A 13102-nucleotide genomic window follows, 5' to 3' on the forward strand; every position below is an offset into this window, starting at 1 on the left:
GGTTGCATTCCGATAACTGACGCCAAAAACAGCTGTTCCAGCGCGCTTCATTTTCCAAACAGAAAAAAAAAACCTAATTGTTAGCGTCCTTTTGTGAAATTGTTAAGTGTTGGAAATATTGTACACAAAGCCAGACTTTGAAGGACCTCCAAATGGACCAGTCTAAGCAGGTTTTGCGGGACTATTGCGGCGATGGCAACGGCACCTGTGCGTCGTCCTTGAGGGAAATCTCCTTGATTGAGACGGTGACCAGTTTTCTGGAGGAGAATGGCGCTTCGGAAATTGACAGGAGGGTGCTGCGCAAACTGGCGGAGGCCCTGTCCAAAAGTATAGACGAGTAAGTGAGGAACCACAGTATAAACACATTACCTAGCCAATAAGAGTTGATTTAAAATGTAAACCCACTTTATTCCTTGTTTACTGAGAGTGCGCAGCAGATGATCGACATGTGACACTGCGATTGAGCCCACTGTGATCGGGAACTACCGCTCTCCCAGCGGGAGCTCTCCCAGATCCGTAGTACTCGGCCCCATAGGGGGAGGTACACTCACGAACACCACTACATCGTGGGTGAGTACCCACCCCAAAAATTGGAAGAGAGCAACAAAAACACATCTACACTGTAAAACATTTCAACCATGGCGGGCACCATAACAAAATATTTATGATTTGAGATCATGATTCGGAAAAATTTTAAAGCACAAATTAAAATAAAATGTAAAGTACAAGTATACGGCTTCTAAAGATGAATTTTTACCAGGGACCGTAATTATTTCGATTTTTTTTATTAAACACACAATAATCATTATTTTTAATTAAAAAAAATTGAACCACAAAATAATCATTATTTTGTTATTTCGCTTAAAAATATTACTCAAAGTCCGATTGAAGCCGTCTTTTGCGGAATTTAACAAAGATTTAAATTTGTGATAGGAGGTAGAACCACGGAGCGCATATCCAGTGATCTCCGTTATTTTATTATACAGTAATTTTCAATAAATATTATACATTTTTTTAAAAATACTTAGCTTATTAAATTTTTTTTTAGGATGAATGTGAAAGCAAAATGAATTATGTTTGGATCTTTAAAGTAGGCAGCAGATTATTTAAAACTCTTTAATAAAGGGACCTTGTAACTTTTCTCGTAGTGTACGGCTCCGGCTATTCCGCAGTGGGAAATGCGTAACATCTGCTGAGCGCATTTTCCTTTCCTCGCAGATGAGTCTGAGTTTTCCTCTCTCTGAAAATCGAGGGTCTCTCTTAATCGGTCGCATCGTCAGTTATTCAGTTATGTTCTAGCTTTCGGTTTATTTGGACGTCCAAAGAGCATTTTCGGTTTATTTTGCTTGCCTCTCGGCTATCAATCGTGCCATATACACACTTACTCATATATATATATATGTAAATAGGAACAATCAGCGGGTCAAGCGGAGTGCGGGTGTGTTAGTGTTTGATTGTACATACATTTCTGTACATAAGTGCAATTGTTTATATTGCACTACGAGATACGAAAGTGATAGATTGATTTGTATTTATTGCTTACTGTGTACATCACTGTGGATAAGAGCGATTCAGAGGATGCTGGTGGTTCTCGAGTGAAAAACAAATCGAATTGTATATATACATATATATATATATAAAGTACAAAGTGTGCTCGGATGTACAATGTAATACATACTCAGAAATACTAAAGATGTTTGTGGTGGTGTGCCACCCCGTTGTTGTTGTTGTTCGTATGGTTTGTCGCCGCGATGCTGCGGCTAATTTTAGTCGGGGAAAAAGTATAGAAATTAATTTGTTTTTGTGGAATAGAGCATTCCACAGATCAATCGGAAGTCGTATCATATCATTCGTTAGTTGCAGCTTAGCATTTCCCGGAATTCTTAATTTCCTCATAACTCGCCTTATCAGTCTGCAGTTTCATATGCTCATATGACAGTTCTATGTGTGTGGCTTAATACATAAATACATTCCACGTACACTCACGTGCATTCATCAGGGGTCATGGACTCCTGGAATTAACCCCTATGGGGTAAAAACGGAATAGAGCGCTTCTTTTGTTGCCCTTCAAAACTGCAATGTTGTTCCCTACCCTGAAAAATAAATGTACAGTATCGGGATGCTTATATATAATTTGAGGGCTCATTTGGCGGATGTTAAAAAATACAAAGAAAAAGTATTTATCACCCATCATTGGTCATCAAGTTGAGGATTTTCCATAATAATAAATACGCCTTGAAAGAATTAATTTTCATAACAAAAAAGACACACATTCAGTTTTTTATAACCGCAAAAATGTGTTTTCACATTAATTTGTCACAGTTTCAGATATTTTTCTAACTTAGGAACTACATTTTATGATCAGGTTTTTGAGAGTTTGTAAATAACATCCAACAAAACACATAATTTAATTGGATGAATTTTTAAAGTAAAATATGTTTCCTTATTAATTTGTCACAGTCTCAGATATTTTTCTAACTTATGAACTATATTTTATGATCAGGTTTTTTGAGAGTTTGTAAATAATATCCAACAAAACACATAATTTAATTGGATGAATTTTTAAAGTATGAACTTGTACTTTATTTTAAAAGGTACTGATATAATATTAATATATATTAATTCTTCATATTTCCAAGTTTGAATTTAATTTATCCATATGGTTAAGTTTTGTTCATTGAAAAATAATCTGAATATGTTTCTTCAGGTAGTTACATTGCTTCTGGCATTATCTGTCCAAAAATCTTCAAGATACAGAACAACCTTAACCATATGCTTTTTGTCTGAAATACTTCCTTCACATATCTCTCAATATATGCTCAGTGCACTTCTGTTTATTGTTATTGTACTTCTTTGTTGAATAATGCAGGCGCCTTTGTGTGTCATTGGCCGTAGTTTGACACCCACTCGAGACGCGCCAGGCAGTCAGGTAGATGAGGAGCACGCGGTTCCAGGTGAGGTGAGAATGGGCTGTTAACTGCAGTATACCTGCCGATATGAGGGCCATAAAACGCATCCAGAGTAGAGTTCAGGTGCTAACGAAAGCGACACATGTTCTAACACGTTTCCAATGCCCACCTGTTGGTTGCCATCGCATCCAGCTGACGTCGCTTAACTTAAATCATTGATTTCCATTACCGCCATAGTAACCGATAGCCGAAAGCCAAAACAAAACATTGAGTGCGAGTGTTTGGCAGCGTTTTCTCGTCCGGTGCACGTTTTGCAGTCGCCTTGCTGCAATTTGCTCAATTCCCAAAATAAATCACGACCAGAGGTGTAGTGTAGTGCAGTGTATCTGGTGGCATCTTGCGAGATGTGGTGGTGGCCCACATGCGCCGTCGTCGTCCATCCCCCATCTCTGGGAGGCAGCCCATCCGTAGGAGCGCCAGACTCTTTGAAGCTTCTTCCGCTCTACGGCTGAATGCTCCTGATTGCCGCGCACGTCGGCCAGCAGCCCATGACTCATGGCGGCCTGCCCCTTGGAAGACGACATGGCGGATACGTAACGAAGTCTGGCGTGCGCCGCAAAAGAATTTAGGGAATAAAGCCAAGAACAACAACAACAACCGGGGGTGACGTGTCCACCCTGCGTAAAAACAACTAATTAAATCTCAAATTTAGAGTCGCTGCAAATAAATCTAAATACGTATATATAAAAAGTGAAGAAAATAAATACGAATAGGAGCGCAAATGCTAAATGAAACGTAGAATATGGCGGGTATCTTTCGATCTACCTCACTGAACCACTCGACGGATGTACCTGGCTCTCCATTCAAGAGATATTCCCTGAGTTCCAGCAACTCGGCATTCTGGTAAGTTCTAATATGGTTGGGCCTACTGTAATCTATATCTATACCGGGTTAATTGCGCTTTCCTCTTCCCCGTTTCACGGCGGATTTAAGGCGCGGAAGTGTAATCTCATCCATTTCGACTTGTGGTTTTTGGAAGTGCGATCATTCGAGTGTGACTTTATCTGAAATTCAGTTCACAGAGCAATTCGCCAAAAACAAAAAGAGGTTGATTGCCGATTTGGGCAATTGGGTGTGTCTGTAATTGATTGAGCAAACGTACAGTGCGGATCGTAAATTCAAGAAGCTATTCATGGGAAATTCCCTCTTGTTTCTGAGGGTCAAGCCGAGTTTTAATTTCGAAACTATGTTTAAAGTTTTTTAAAGAGTTTTTAGTTAACTTAAGATTGATTTCCATCATCAATTAATATTTATATGTCTTGATAATTAAATATTTTTATTAGGAAGCCAGATGAAATGATTTCCGTACAGTATCGTTTCGCACTGTGAGTGTTCATTTGAATGGAAACAAATCTATAATTTTCACGCCCCAAGAAAAACTCAATCAGTTTCTTAATTAGCGAATGCTCAGAATAGAAATTTCGATCATTTCCAGTTTGCTTGTTCGATAAATGTCATTAATTAATAGCAAATATTAAGTAGTCAGAACAAAGTGCAACGCAAGCATCAAACCTTGTTGCATTGTCCGTCGATTTTCCAGTATTTATTGCCAATTTAAGTCATAAGCCCGGGCCAAATAATGTAAACCGGTTTCAGAATCGGATTAAGCGCGATACTCAAGATCGCTTGCTACTAGTAGACACTTAGATGGCCGGAGTTGGAAAGCCACTTCGTGACTGGAGCTCGCTTGGAATGGTGCGATCAAGTTGGTCGAAAGTGAGAGTACTCCCGGTGCTGTGGTTCCTGTTCCAGGGGATTTCCCTGCCCCTGCTGGCCATTCGCCTTCAGCCCTGCGAACTTGCGGGCCAGCTTTACATATTAGATGTCCCCAAATCGGAGTTGCCCCTGTGGCTTTGCATTGCCGAGTTTGAGAGCCGCTTCAACACCCATGTCGTGGGTCAGGCCAATGCGGATGGGTCGCGGGATTATGGACTCTTCCAGATCAGCGATCGCTACTGGTGTGCGCCGCCAAATCAAACGGAATACTACGCATTCAACGACTGCAACGTGAACTGCACCCACCTACTGAGCGACGACATCACCATGGCCGTCCGGTGCGCCAAGATTATCCAGAAACAGCAGGGCTGGACGGCCTGGTCAGTCTATCCGGAGTTCTGCAATGGCACTCTGGATGCCATCGATGAGTGCTTTCAGCCGGGCAACGCCACAGATTGTTCGACCAGCGAGATGGAAGAGGTCAAAGATTGTTAGAGATAGTCTGGCCATTATGTCATCACTGCCGAAATATGTGAATTTGTGTATGCTAAATTAAAATCTTAATTACCGCTTATATTCGACTTGTTTTATTGGACGTTCTGCGAGGTCACGGCGAGTTAATTTTATTGTGCTCAATTAACAGATTTCCTCTTTCTTTACAGCACAAGTCCGGGAGCTCTGCAAGATGTCACTATGGAGAACTCATGTAAGTTTGAGATTTATGAGGCACTTAAAGATAATTAATTAAATTTTAAGTGCAAAAACATATCTTGCATATGATAAAAGCTTATTAAATTCGTAGAAAAGGCATTTTATAAGAAGATAATCTCTAAATTATAAATATTCTTTTATCTTGTGATATAAGAATTTTAATATTTCTTAACAAAGAAACTATAAATATTTCACCATAGACATGAAAGCTAAGATTTTTTTATTGATGAAGAAATATTTATTTATCTTTTGGTATAAAAATTGAAATTACAAAAATACAAACAAACTGAACTTTTTATACAACATAAATGAAACTGATAGATATTTTATTAATGAGGAAGAAATAACCTGGTTCAATGCGCTCATCCTTTCCATCTAATCAAAGTTGGCTATCGAATTACATGTAATGTTTTAATTATCATAAAAATCATTGAATATTAGGATTCCGTTTTGGCAACACACACGAGTATTCGTACATTAATTGGGCCGCACTGTTTGCCTTTATATATTTTCTATATGTGGTTGCGCCCTAACCGCTAGGCGAAAACTACCAAGTCATGAACAGAAATCGCTCCTCGTCCTCGCATAACATTAGAAAAGCCAATTTCAGTAAACTTTGTATTGTGATTTAAGCTGATTTCAATTAATCTCAAACTCTCCGCTCTTTGCAGATGCTAGTTTCGATGCGGCGCGACCTCAGGGCGGCAGCCACTCGCCCATGGTGATGCAAGGTCGATCTGTGCGCGAGTTGGAGGAGCAGATGTCCACGCTGCGCAAGGAGAACTTCAATCTGAAGCTCCGCATCTACTTCATGGAGGAGGGTCAACCGGGCGCCCGTGCAAACAACTCCCCCGACTCCTTAAGCAAACAGCTAATCGATGCCAAGATCGAAATCGAGATGCTGCGGAAGACCGTCGATGAGAAGATGGAGCTGCTGAAGGATGCAGCCAGAGCCATTTCCCAGCACGAGGATATGCAGCGCAAGGCGGACTTTGACAGCCAGAGGATAATCGATGAGTTGCAGGATCAGATTCGATCGTACCAGGTCGGTTTAAGATTTTTCTCGTTAGTTTTAAAACTATAACCATAACCATTTGTATTTATTATTCTCTCAGCTGGCAGAGTCTGATCAACCTGGCGAACACACTGCAGTATTTGATGTGAGTAAGCTGCAGCGCCTGGAGTCGGAGGTGCAAAAATTGGAGAAGGAACTGCAGGAGTCCGATGTGCGTAACACGGCGTCCAAAAAAGAGCTGGAAGTTGCGCTGGTCGAGCGTCTGGAAACGCTAACCGCCTGTGAGGCCAAGATCCAGGAGCTGGCCATTAAGAATGCCGAGCTGGTGGAGCGCCTCGAAAAGGACACCGAAACCGCCGAGTCGTCAAATGTAAGTAGAGCCATTTAATATATATTCTCCTGTAGTTAGAATAGGGGATTAGATATAGAAGGGTTAAAGAGAACTTCTGTGTTTAGAAAATCATTGAGGGGCTAAAGACCGAAATCGGCGAGTGTCGAGTGGAGAACCAGAATCTGCAACTTGAACTGGTGCATCAAGTCGCCTCGATGAAGGAGGCCTCCAACACGATGGACGTGCAGCGTCAGTCCATCCTCCTCTTGGAAGTGAGTGTCCAACTGCCAATCCCCCAGTCATCCTTTCCTCTATTTGCCCTCCTCCCCTCAAGGGCACCATCAAGCGCAAGGAGAAGTCGTACGGAAGTATGCTAAATAATCTGTTGGAGTATGAGGCACTGATAGCCAAGCTAAACACCGAGCTGGAGATCGTGCGGCAACAGAATCTTTACTTCCGCGACCTCTCCTCTCTGCAGCAGAAGGAACGCGGAGTGGCCATCGTGCAGCCGATGCGTTCGTCCACGGATACCGGGGTTGGTATCACATCTTCTCTTGAACGTAGCGGCAGCACTTCCTCATTGCACTCAAACTTCTCATCGATCAGCGTTTTGTATGGCAGTCAGGGGACCTCCTCGCACAAGAGCCTCTGCTATTGGAAGGCCGCTCAGGTGAAGCCCTTTCCATCCGGCTACCAGTGTGCTCAGTTCCTAAAACGTCGTTGTCCACAGCAGCAGCAGAAGCAGCCGTCATATCCGAATCCCCAGTATCTTCCACAGCGAGGGCATCCCCAGCACAGCGGACATGCTACCTTGCTGGCCGTGACGGCACCAAGTACGGCTTTCTACAACTATTCACTGCCAAGCTATACAGGATTTCGTCAGTTCCTTTGTTGCTGGGGCACGTAGCCCTCAAGCTCGTCCTGCTGATGATGCGGGTGCACACCTGCCTGCAGAATGCCAGCCGGATGCCGGTACAAGTATCCTTTGGATCATCCTTTGATTACTTCGCTGGAATCGGGCTGTTCTCGTCCAATTTGAAAGCAGTCATTTTCTCTTTTTGAACATCGCTTCCTCTCATTCGTTCCGATTTTGTTGATCGTTGATAGAAACCAAATGAATCCGAAGTTGCCCATCCATATTCAATACGAACGATGTCGCTTCTCCCAGACGTCGACAAATTTTTCGTTAAAGTGTATTAAATTTGACCTCATTGAATGTCTCCGATCCAATTGAATGATGTTACTGAACTCCATTAAATGTACAAGCTAATCCTAAGCTAAAATCTTGTGTTGATTCATTCCGAAGCTGTAGCCCTTTCCGGTTTCCTCTGATTACTTGTAGGCCAAGCGAGAACTGGGTGCCCAACTGGCGGACAAGATGTGCGAGCTGCAGGATGCCCAGGAGAAGCTCAAGGAGCGCGAGCGGATCCACGAGCAGGCCTGTCGCACCATCCAGAAGCTAATGCAGAAGCTGAGCAGCCAGGAGAAGGAGATCAAGAAGCTCAGTCAGGAGAAGGAGCAGTCGATTAACAAGGAGGTAAGGAGTTATTTTTCTTTTAGATTTTTCTATGTGACTTAGCATGTTTAGTAGAGTCCTGCATGAGTACATTTGAATTGACAAACAAGTCAATTCTTTGAAAATAGAGTGAGTGAGTTAACTTGGATCACTTGTTTCACTTGATCACTCGTAAAAAAAAAACAAACACAGAAAACAAACAAGCACAGAATAAAAGTGAGTGGGCAGTGATAAAATTACTAAGTAAATTATTTCTTATTATTATTATTTATTATTCGATTTCAAATTATTTTATATTAAATCACCTGTTTTTCCTTATGAAAAAATCAAATGAAAACAAGAAAGGAAGCTAGCTTCGGCCAGCCGAAGCTTATATACCCTTGCAGATCATTCCTATTAATTAACAAATCGCAAAAATGTTCAATTTTCTAATATTTCTCATTAATTTTCCGATCGTTCCTATGGCAGCTATATGATATAGTCGTCCGATTTTGATCAAATTAAAATTGAAATTCGGAAATATTTAAAAAGAGTCATATCCTAGAGTAGAAGATAATACAATAAAAACCAAAGAAGCTAGAATTTATTTCCTATTACTTTTCCATTAATTTTCCGATCGTTCCTATGGCAGCTATATGATATAGTAGTCCGATTTTTTAAATAATTAATTCGAAATTCAGAAATATTTAAAAAATAACATCCCCAAAAGTAGAAGGTAATATTTCAAAAAACACCGAAGCTAGAATTTTTTAAAGTTTTTTTTTCCGATTGTTCCTATGGGACCTATAAGATATAGTTGTCCGATCCGGTCGGCTCCGACATATATACTACCTGCATAAGAAATACGACTTTTACGAAAGTTTCATCCCGATAGCTTTAAAACTGAGAGACTAGTTTGCGTAGGAACGGACGGACAGACGGACGGACAGACGGACAGACGGACATGGCTAGATCGACTCGTCTTGTGATGCTGATCAAGAATATATATACTTTATGGGGTCGGAAACGTCTCCTTAACTGCGTTGCAAACTTCTGACTGAAATCATAATACCCTCTGCAAGGGTATAAAAATGATCCAAGTTAACTGATTTTAAAAATTGACTTTCAAGTACACTCATGCAGGACTCTATTATTTAGCTTGGTTAACGGAGAGATTTACCAATATCATAACATTCTATGTTGCCTTTGTTATTTTATTAAAATTTTAAATAGTTTCTTTTGTGGTTAAATTTAAATAACAAAGAACCTCGAGTACGCTGGCCTCAGTGCCAATTAGGCCGCTTGTTTTGTAAAGAATACCTAAAGATGTTTTGCTTATATTCTGGTCACTCGTACATATGCGTCCTAAAATAAATATATTTATGACACAGAAATATTTTGTGAACATATTAAAAAATCAAGTGAAAAAACCATAAATAATAGTATAACTTTTATGGGTTTTTGTTTCACCAAATGAGGGTTTCTTCTGAATAACGTATTAAATTAAATTAAAATAAAATATATTTTGTGATCAATTAAACAGCATACATTTCGAAAAAGGCGTACAGAACTTTTGCATCCTAAAAACAATTATTCAATTACATATATCTTTCAGAACGACAGCAATAAGGCAGCAACTATTTCGCCATCGACCACGGGCCGCTCGATGAGTGACAACGAGGCCAGCTCCCTGGAAATGTCCACCAATCTGAGGGTGCGCTACGAACTGAAGATCACCGAACAGGAGGAGAAGATCAAGCAGCTGCAGGCGGAGGTCAAGAAGAAGACGGCCAACCTGCAGAACCTGGTCAACAAGGAGCTGTGGGAGAAGAATCGCGAGGTGGAGCGCCTCACCAAGCTGGTGGCAAATCAACAGAGGACGACGCTGCCGCAGATTGGCGAGGAGTCCGGCGGCGAGGCGGATCTGCAGCAATCCTTCACGGAGGCGGAGTACACGAGGGCACTGGAGCGCAACAAGCTGCTGCAGCGAAAGGTGGACGTTCTCTTCCAGCGCCTCGCAGACGATCAGCAGAATTGCGCTGTGATTGGGCAGCTGCGCTTGGAACTGCAGCAGGCTCGCTCGGAAGTGGAGACGTCGGACAAGTGGCGCCAGGAGTGCGTCGATGTGTGCAGTGTGCTGACCAACCGACTGGAGGAGCTGGCCGGCTTCCTCAACTCTCTGCTGAAGCACAAGGATGTTCTTGGCGTGCTGGCCGCCGATCGACGCCATGCCATGCGTAAGGCCGTAGATCGCAGCTTGGATCTCTCCAAGAGTCTTAACATGACCCTAAATATAACTGGAGCATCCTTGGCCGACCAGAGCCTCGCACAACTGTGCAATCTTTCGGAGATCCTGTACACCGAAGGCGATGTTAGCCACAAGACCTTCAATTCGCACGAGGAGATCCATGCCGCCAGTTCGATGACTCCCTCGGTGGAGAACTTGAAGGCGGAGAACAAGGCTCTTAAAAGGGAGTTGGAGAAGCGACGCAGCTCGGAGGGACAGCAGCAGAGAAAGGAGCGTCGCTCCCTGCCGCTGCCCTCGCAGCAGTTGGACAACCAGAGCGAATCGGAGGCCTGGTCGGAGCCAGATCGCAAGGTTTCCCTGGCGCGCATAGGCCTGGACGAGACCTCCAATAGCCTGGCGGCGCCGGAGCAGCCGGCCAGCGAGTCGGAGAGCGAGGGCAGGACCTGCGCCGGCACTCGCCAGGATCGCAATCGCAACAGCGAACGTATCGCCCAGCTGGAGGAGCAGATTGCCCAGAAGGACGAACGCCTGCTGAACGTGCAATGCCAGTTGGTGGAACTGGACAATCGATACAAGCAGGAGCAGCTGCGCTGTCTGGAGATCAGCCAGCAACTGGAGCAGCTGCGCGCCATCAACGAGGCGCTTACCGCGGACCTGCAGGCCATTGGCTCGCACGAGGATCAGCGAATGGTTGAGCTGCAGCGCCAGCTGGAGCTTAAAACCCAGCAGATCGATCAACTGAAGCTGGCCCAGAGCACTTTGACTGCAGATTCGCAGGTAACCGAAATGGAACTGCAGGCATTGCAGCAGCAGGTGCAGGAAATGGAGCAGCAATACGCCGATTCAGTGGACAGCCTGCAGTCCCAACTGGAGCAACATAAGCAAGAGGCCATGCAGCAGTTGGCGGAGCACGAGCGCCTGCACCAGGAGGCTCTCGAACGCGACTGGGTGGCACTGACCGCGTATCAGGAGCAGGCTCAGCAGCTGCTGGAGCTGCAGCGATCCCTGGACTATCACCAGGAGAACGAGAAGGAGCTGAAGCAGACCCTCGTCGAGAACGAACTGGCCACGCGGGCCCTGAAGAAGCAGCTGGACGAGAGCACTTTGCAGGCCTCGAAGGCGGTGATGGAGCGCACAAAGGCCTACAACGACAAGCTGCAGCTGGAAAAGCGCTCCGAGGAGCTGAAGCAGCAGTTGGAGGCGCTCAAGGAGGAGCAGAAGAAGCTGATGCAGAAGCGCTCCAACGGCAGCGATGTCTCCCAGTCCGGCTACACATCCGAGGAGGTGGCCGTGCCCATGGTCCAAGCTTCCTCCTCCGCCAAACTGAATGCTGCTGCTGCAGTGGTGGTGGCCCAGAGAATCAACACTTCGTCCCCCGACTTGGGCATAGAAAGCGATGCCGGAAGGATTTCCAGCGTGGAGCTATCGAATGCCCAACGAGCCATGCTCAAGACTGTGGAGATGAAGAGCGAAAAGACAAATTCAGAGGGTGAGTTTGATGGAATCTCGCCGTTAAGAGGTTACTTAACTAATTGGATTTTCCCTTCCCCTTCCACAGAATCCCCATCACCCGACAGCAAGAGCAACCTGGCCACTGCTGCTGCAGCCACAGTCCACGACTGTGCCAAGGTAGATCTTGAAAACGCCGAGTTGCGGCGCAAACTAATCCGCACCAAGCGCGCATTCGAAGACACCTACGAAAAGTTGCGTCTGGCTAACAAAGCAAAAGCACAAGTCGAGAAAGACATCAAAAATCAGATACTAAAAACGCACAACGTGCTGCGAAACGTTCGCTCAAACATGGAGAATGAGTTATAACGATCGCGCCGACGTCCAGTATATCAGCATTAACCCGAGAGGCCATTTACCCCATCATTATTTGCCATTTTCAAATTGTTCTTGCCATTTTTAATTGTTTGTCTGCATTGTATTTTGTTGTCTCGTTGCGTAACTTGATCTTGATTTATTTATATTTCATATGCTTTAAGAGAACAGAAACAACGAAGTTATTAACACGAAGTACCCATGCATTTTCTAAAGACTGTTGAGGGAATCCAGCCCATTGAATGAAATATCACACACCTGTTTTAGGCACAACTGAGTGCTGATCCAATGTATCTAACCCGGCGCACTCATTCATATTGAATGACACATGTATATTAGAATGTATATATCCTCCTAGTACCTAAAACCTAAACTTGTACGAATATTCTCTAGCATACTCACCCGAATTCTTGTGTCGAATAACCCCACTTTATTTTGTATAACTTGCGTGTAGTTACCGCTTTATTAACGTATTCTCCTACTGCTTAACTGTACTTGCGTAATCCCTGATTTCAGCTAATCATCGAAACGGATATTGAAATAATTGTTTGACTTGTACGCCAAAACGGTTTAACCACGTTGCCATCCAATAACTCTGTTTCGAAGCATCCCTTTGTACAATGTGTAAAAAGTAGTGGGCGGTGTCCTGGAGAACAAGACCTAGAACATAAGTAATTTTTACCCTGTCGTTTTATGGAATAAACAATTGCGTTAGAATTAAATTTGTGTTTTTGTGCTTAATTTAATGGTGGGAAATGAAATAACAGAAATCAATAAAATATGTTAATGGTGG

At 43.5% G+C, this 13102-nt stretch overlaps 2 protein-coding genes across 9 annotated transcripts; both read left to right on the top strand.

Moving 5' to 3' along the window:
- Positions 1–13: 13 nt before the first annotated feature.
- On the top strand, positions 14–13031 carry cnn (phosphodiesterase 4D interacting protein centrosomin). Of its 8 annotated transcripts, XM_070212174.1 has the most exons (10): positions 14–337; positions 5348–5391; positions 6068–6441; positions 6512–6781; positions 6868–7014; positions 7077–7277; positions 7349–7720; positions 8085–8279; positions 9853–11974; positions 12044–13031. In XM_070212174.1, the coding sequence occupies exons 1-10, from the start codon at positions 153–155 to the stop codon at positions 12301–12303; spliced, it is 4170 nt and encodes a 1389-aa protein (XP_070068275.1). In that variant the 5' UTR covers positions 14–152; the 3' UTR covers positions 12304–13031. The 8 variants fall into 8 exon arrangements, with proteins under 8 accessions (XP_070068275.1, XP_070068270.1, XP_017001029.3 ...); XM_070212175.1 differs by lacking the exons at positions 14–337; positions 5348–5391 and adding an exon at positions 5814–6005; XM_070212169.1 differs by lacking the exons at positions 6868–7014; positions 7077–7277; positions 7349–7720.
- Positions 4298–5212, top strand: LOC108060030 (lysozyme 1). The gene has a single exon (XM_017145545.3). It carries the CDS (start codon positions 4617–4619, stop codon positions 5178–5180), a length of 564 nt encoding a protein of 187 aa, XP_017001034.3. The 5' UTR covers positions 4298–4616; the 3' UTR covers positions 5181–5212.
- Positions 13032–13102: the final 71 nt, after the last annotated feature.

Source organism: Drosophila takahashii, chromosome 2R, assembly GCF_030179915.1.
Source record: "Drosophila takahashii strain IR98-3 E-12201 chromosome 2R, DtakHiC1v2, whole genome shotgun sequence".
NCBI lineage: Eukaryota > Metazoa > Arthropoda > Insecta > Diptera > Drosophilidae > Drosophila > Drosophila takahashii.

What these genes read in the sequence shown, in the direction of transcription:
- cnn (XM_070212174.1), top strand. Translation starts at nt 153, where the DNA reads ATGGACCAGTCTAAGCAGGTTTTGCGGGACTATTGCGGCGATGGCAAC. An exon ending in CTGTCCAAAAGTATAGACGA is followed by an intron (nt 338 to 5,347) that starts GTAAGTGAGGAA and finishes CTTTCTTTACAG; the next exon opens with CACAAGTCCGGGAGCTCTGC. An exon ending in CGAAAAGACAAATTCAGAGG is followed by an intron (nt 11,975 to 12,043) that starts GTGAGTTTGATG and finishes CCCCTTCCACAG; the next exon opens with AATCCCCATCACCCGACAGC.
- LOC108060030 (XM_017145545.3), top strand. Translation starts at nt 4,617, where the DNA reads ATGGCCGGAGTTGGAAAGCCACTTCGTGACTGGAGCTCGCTTGGAATG.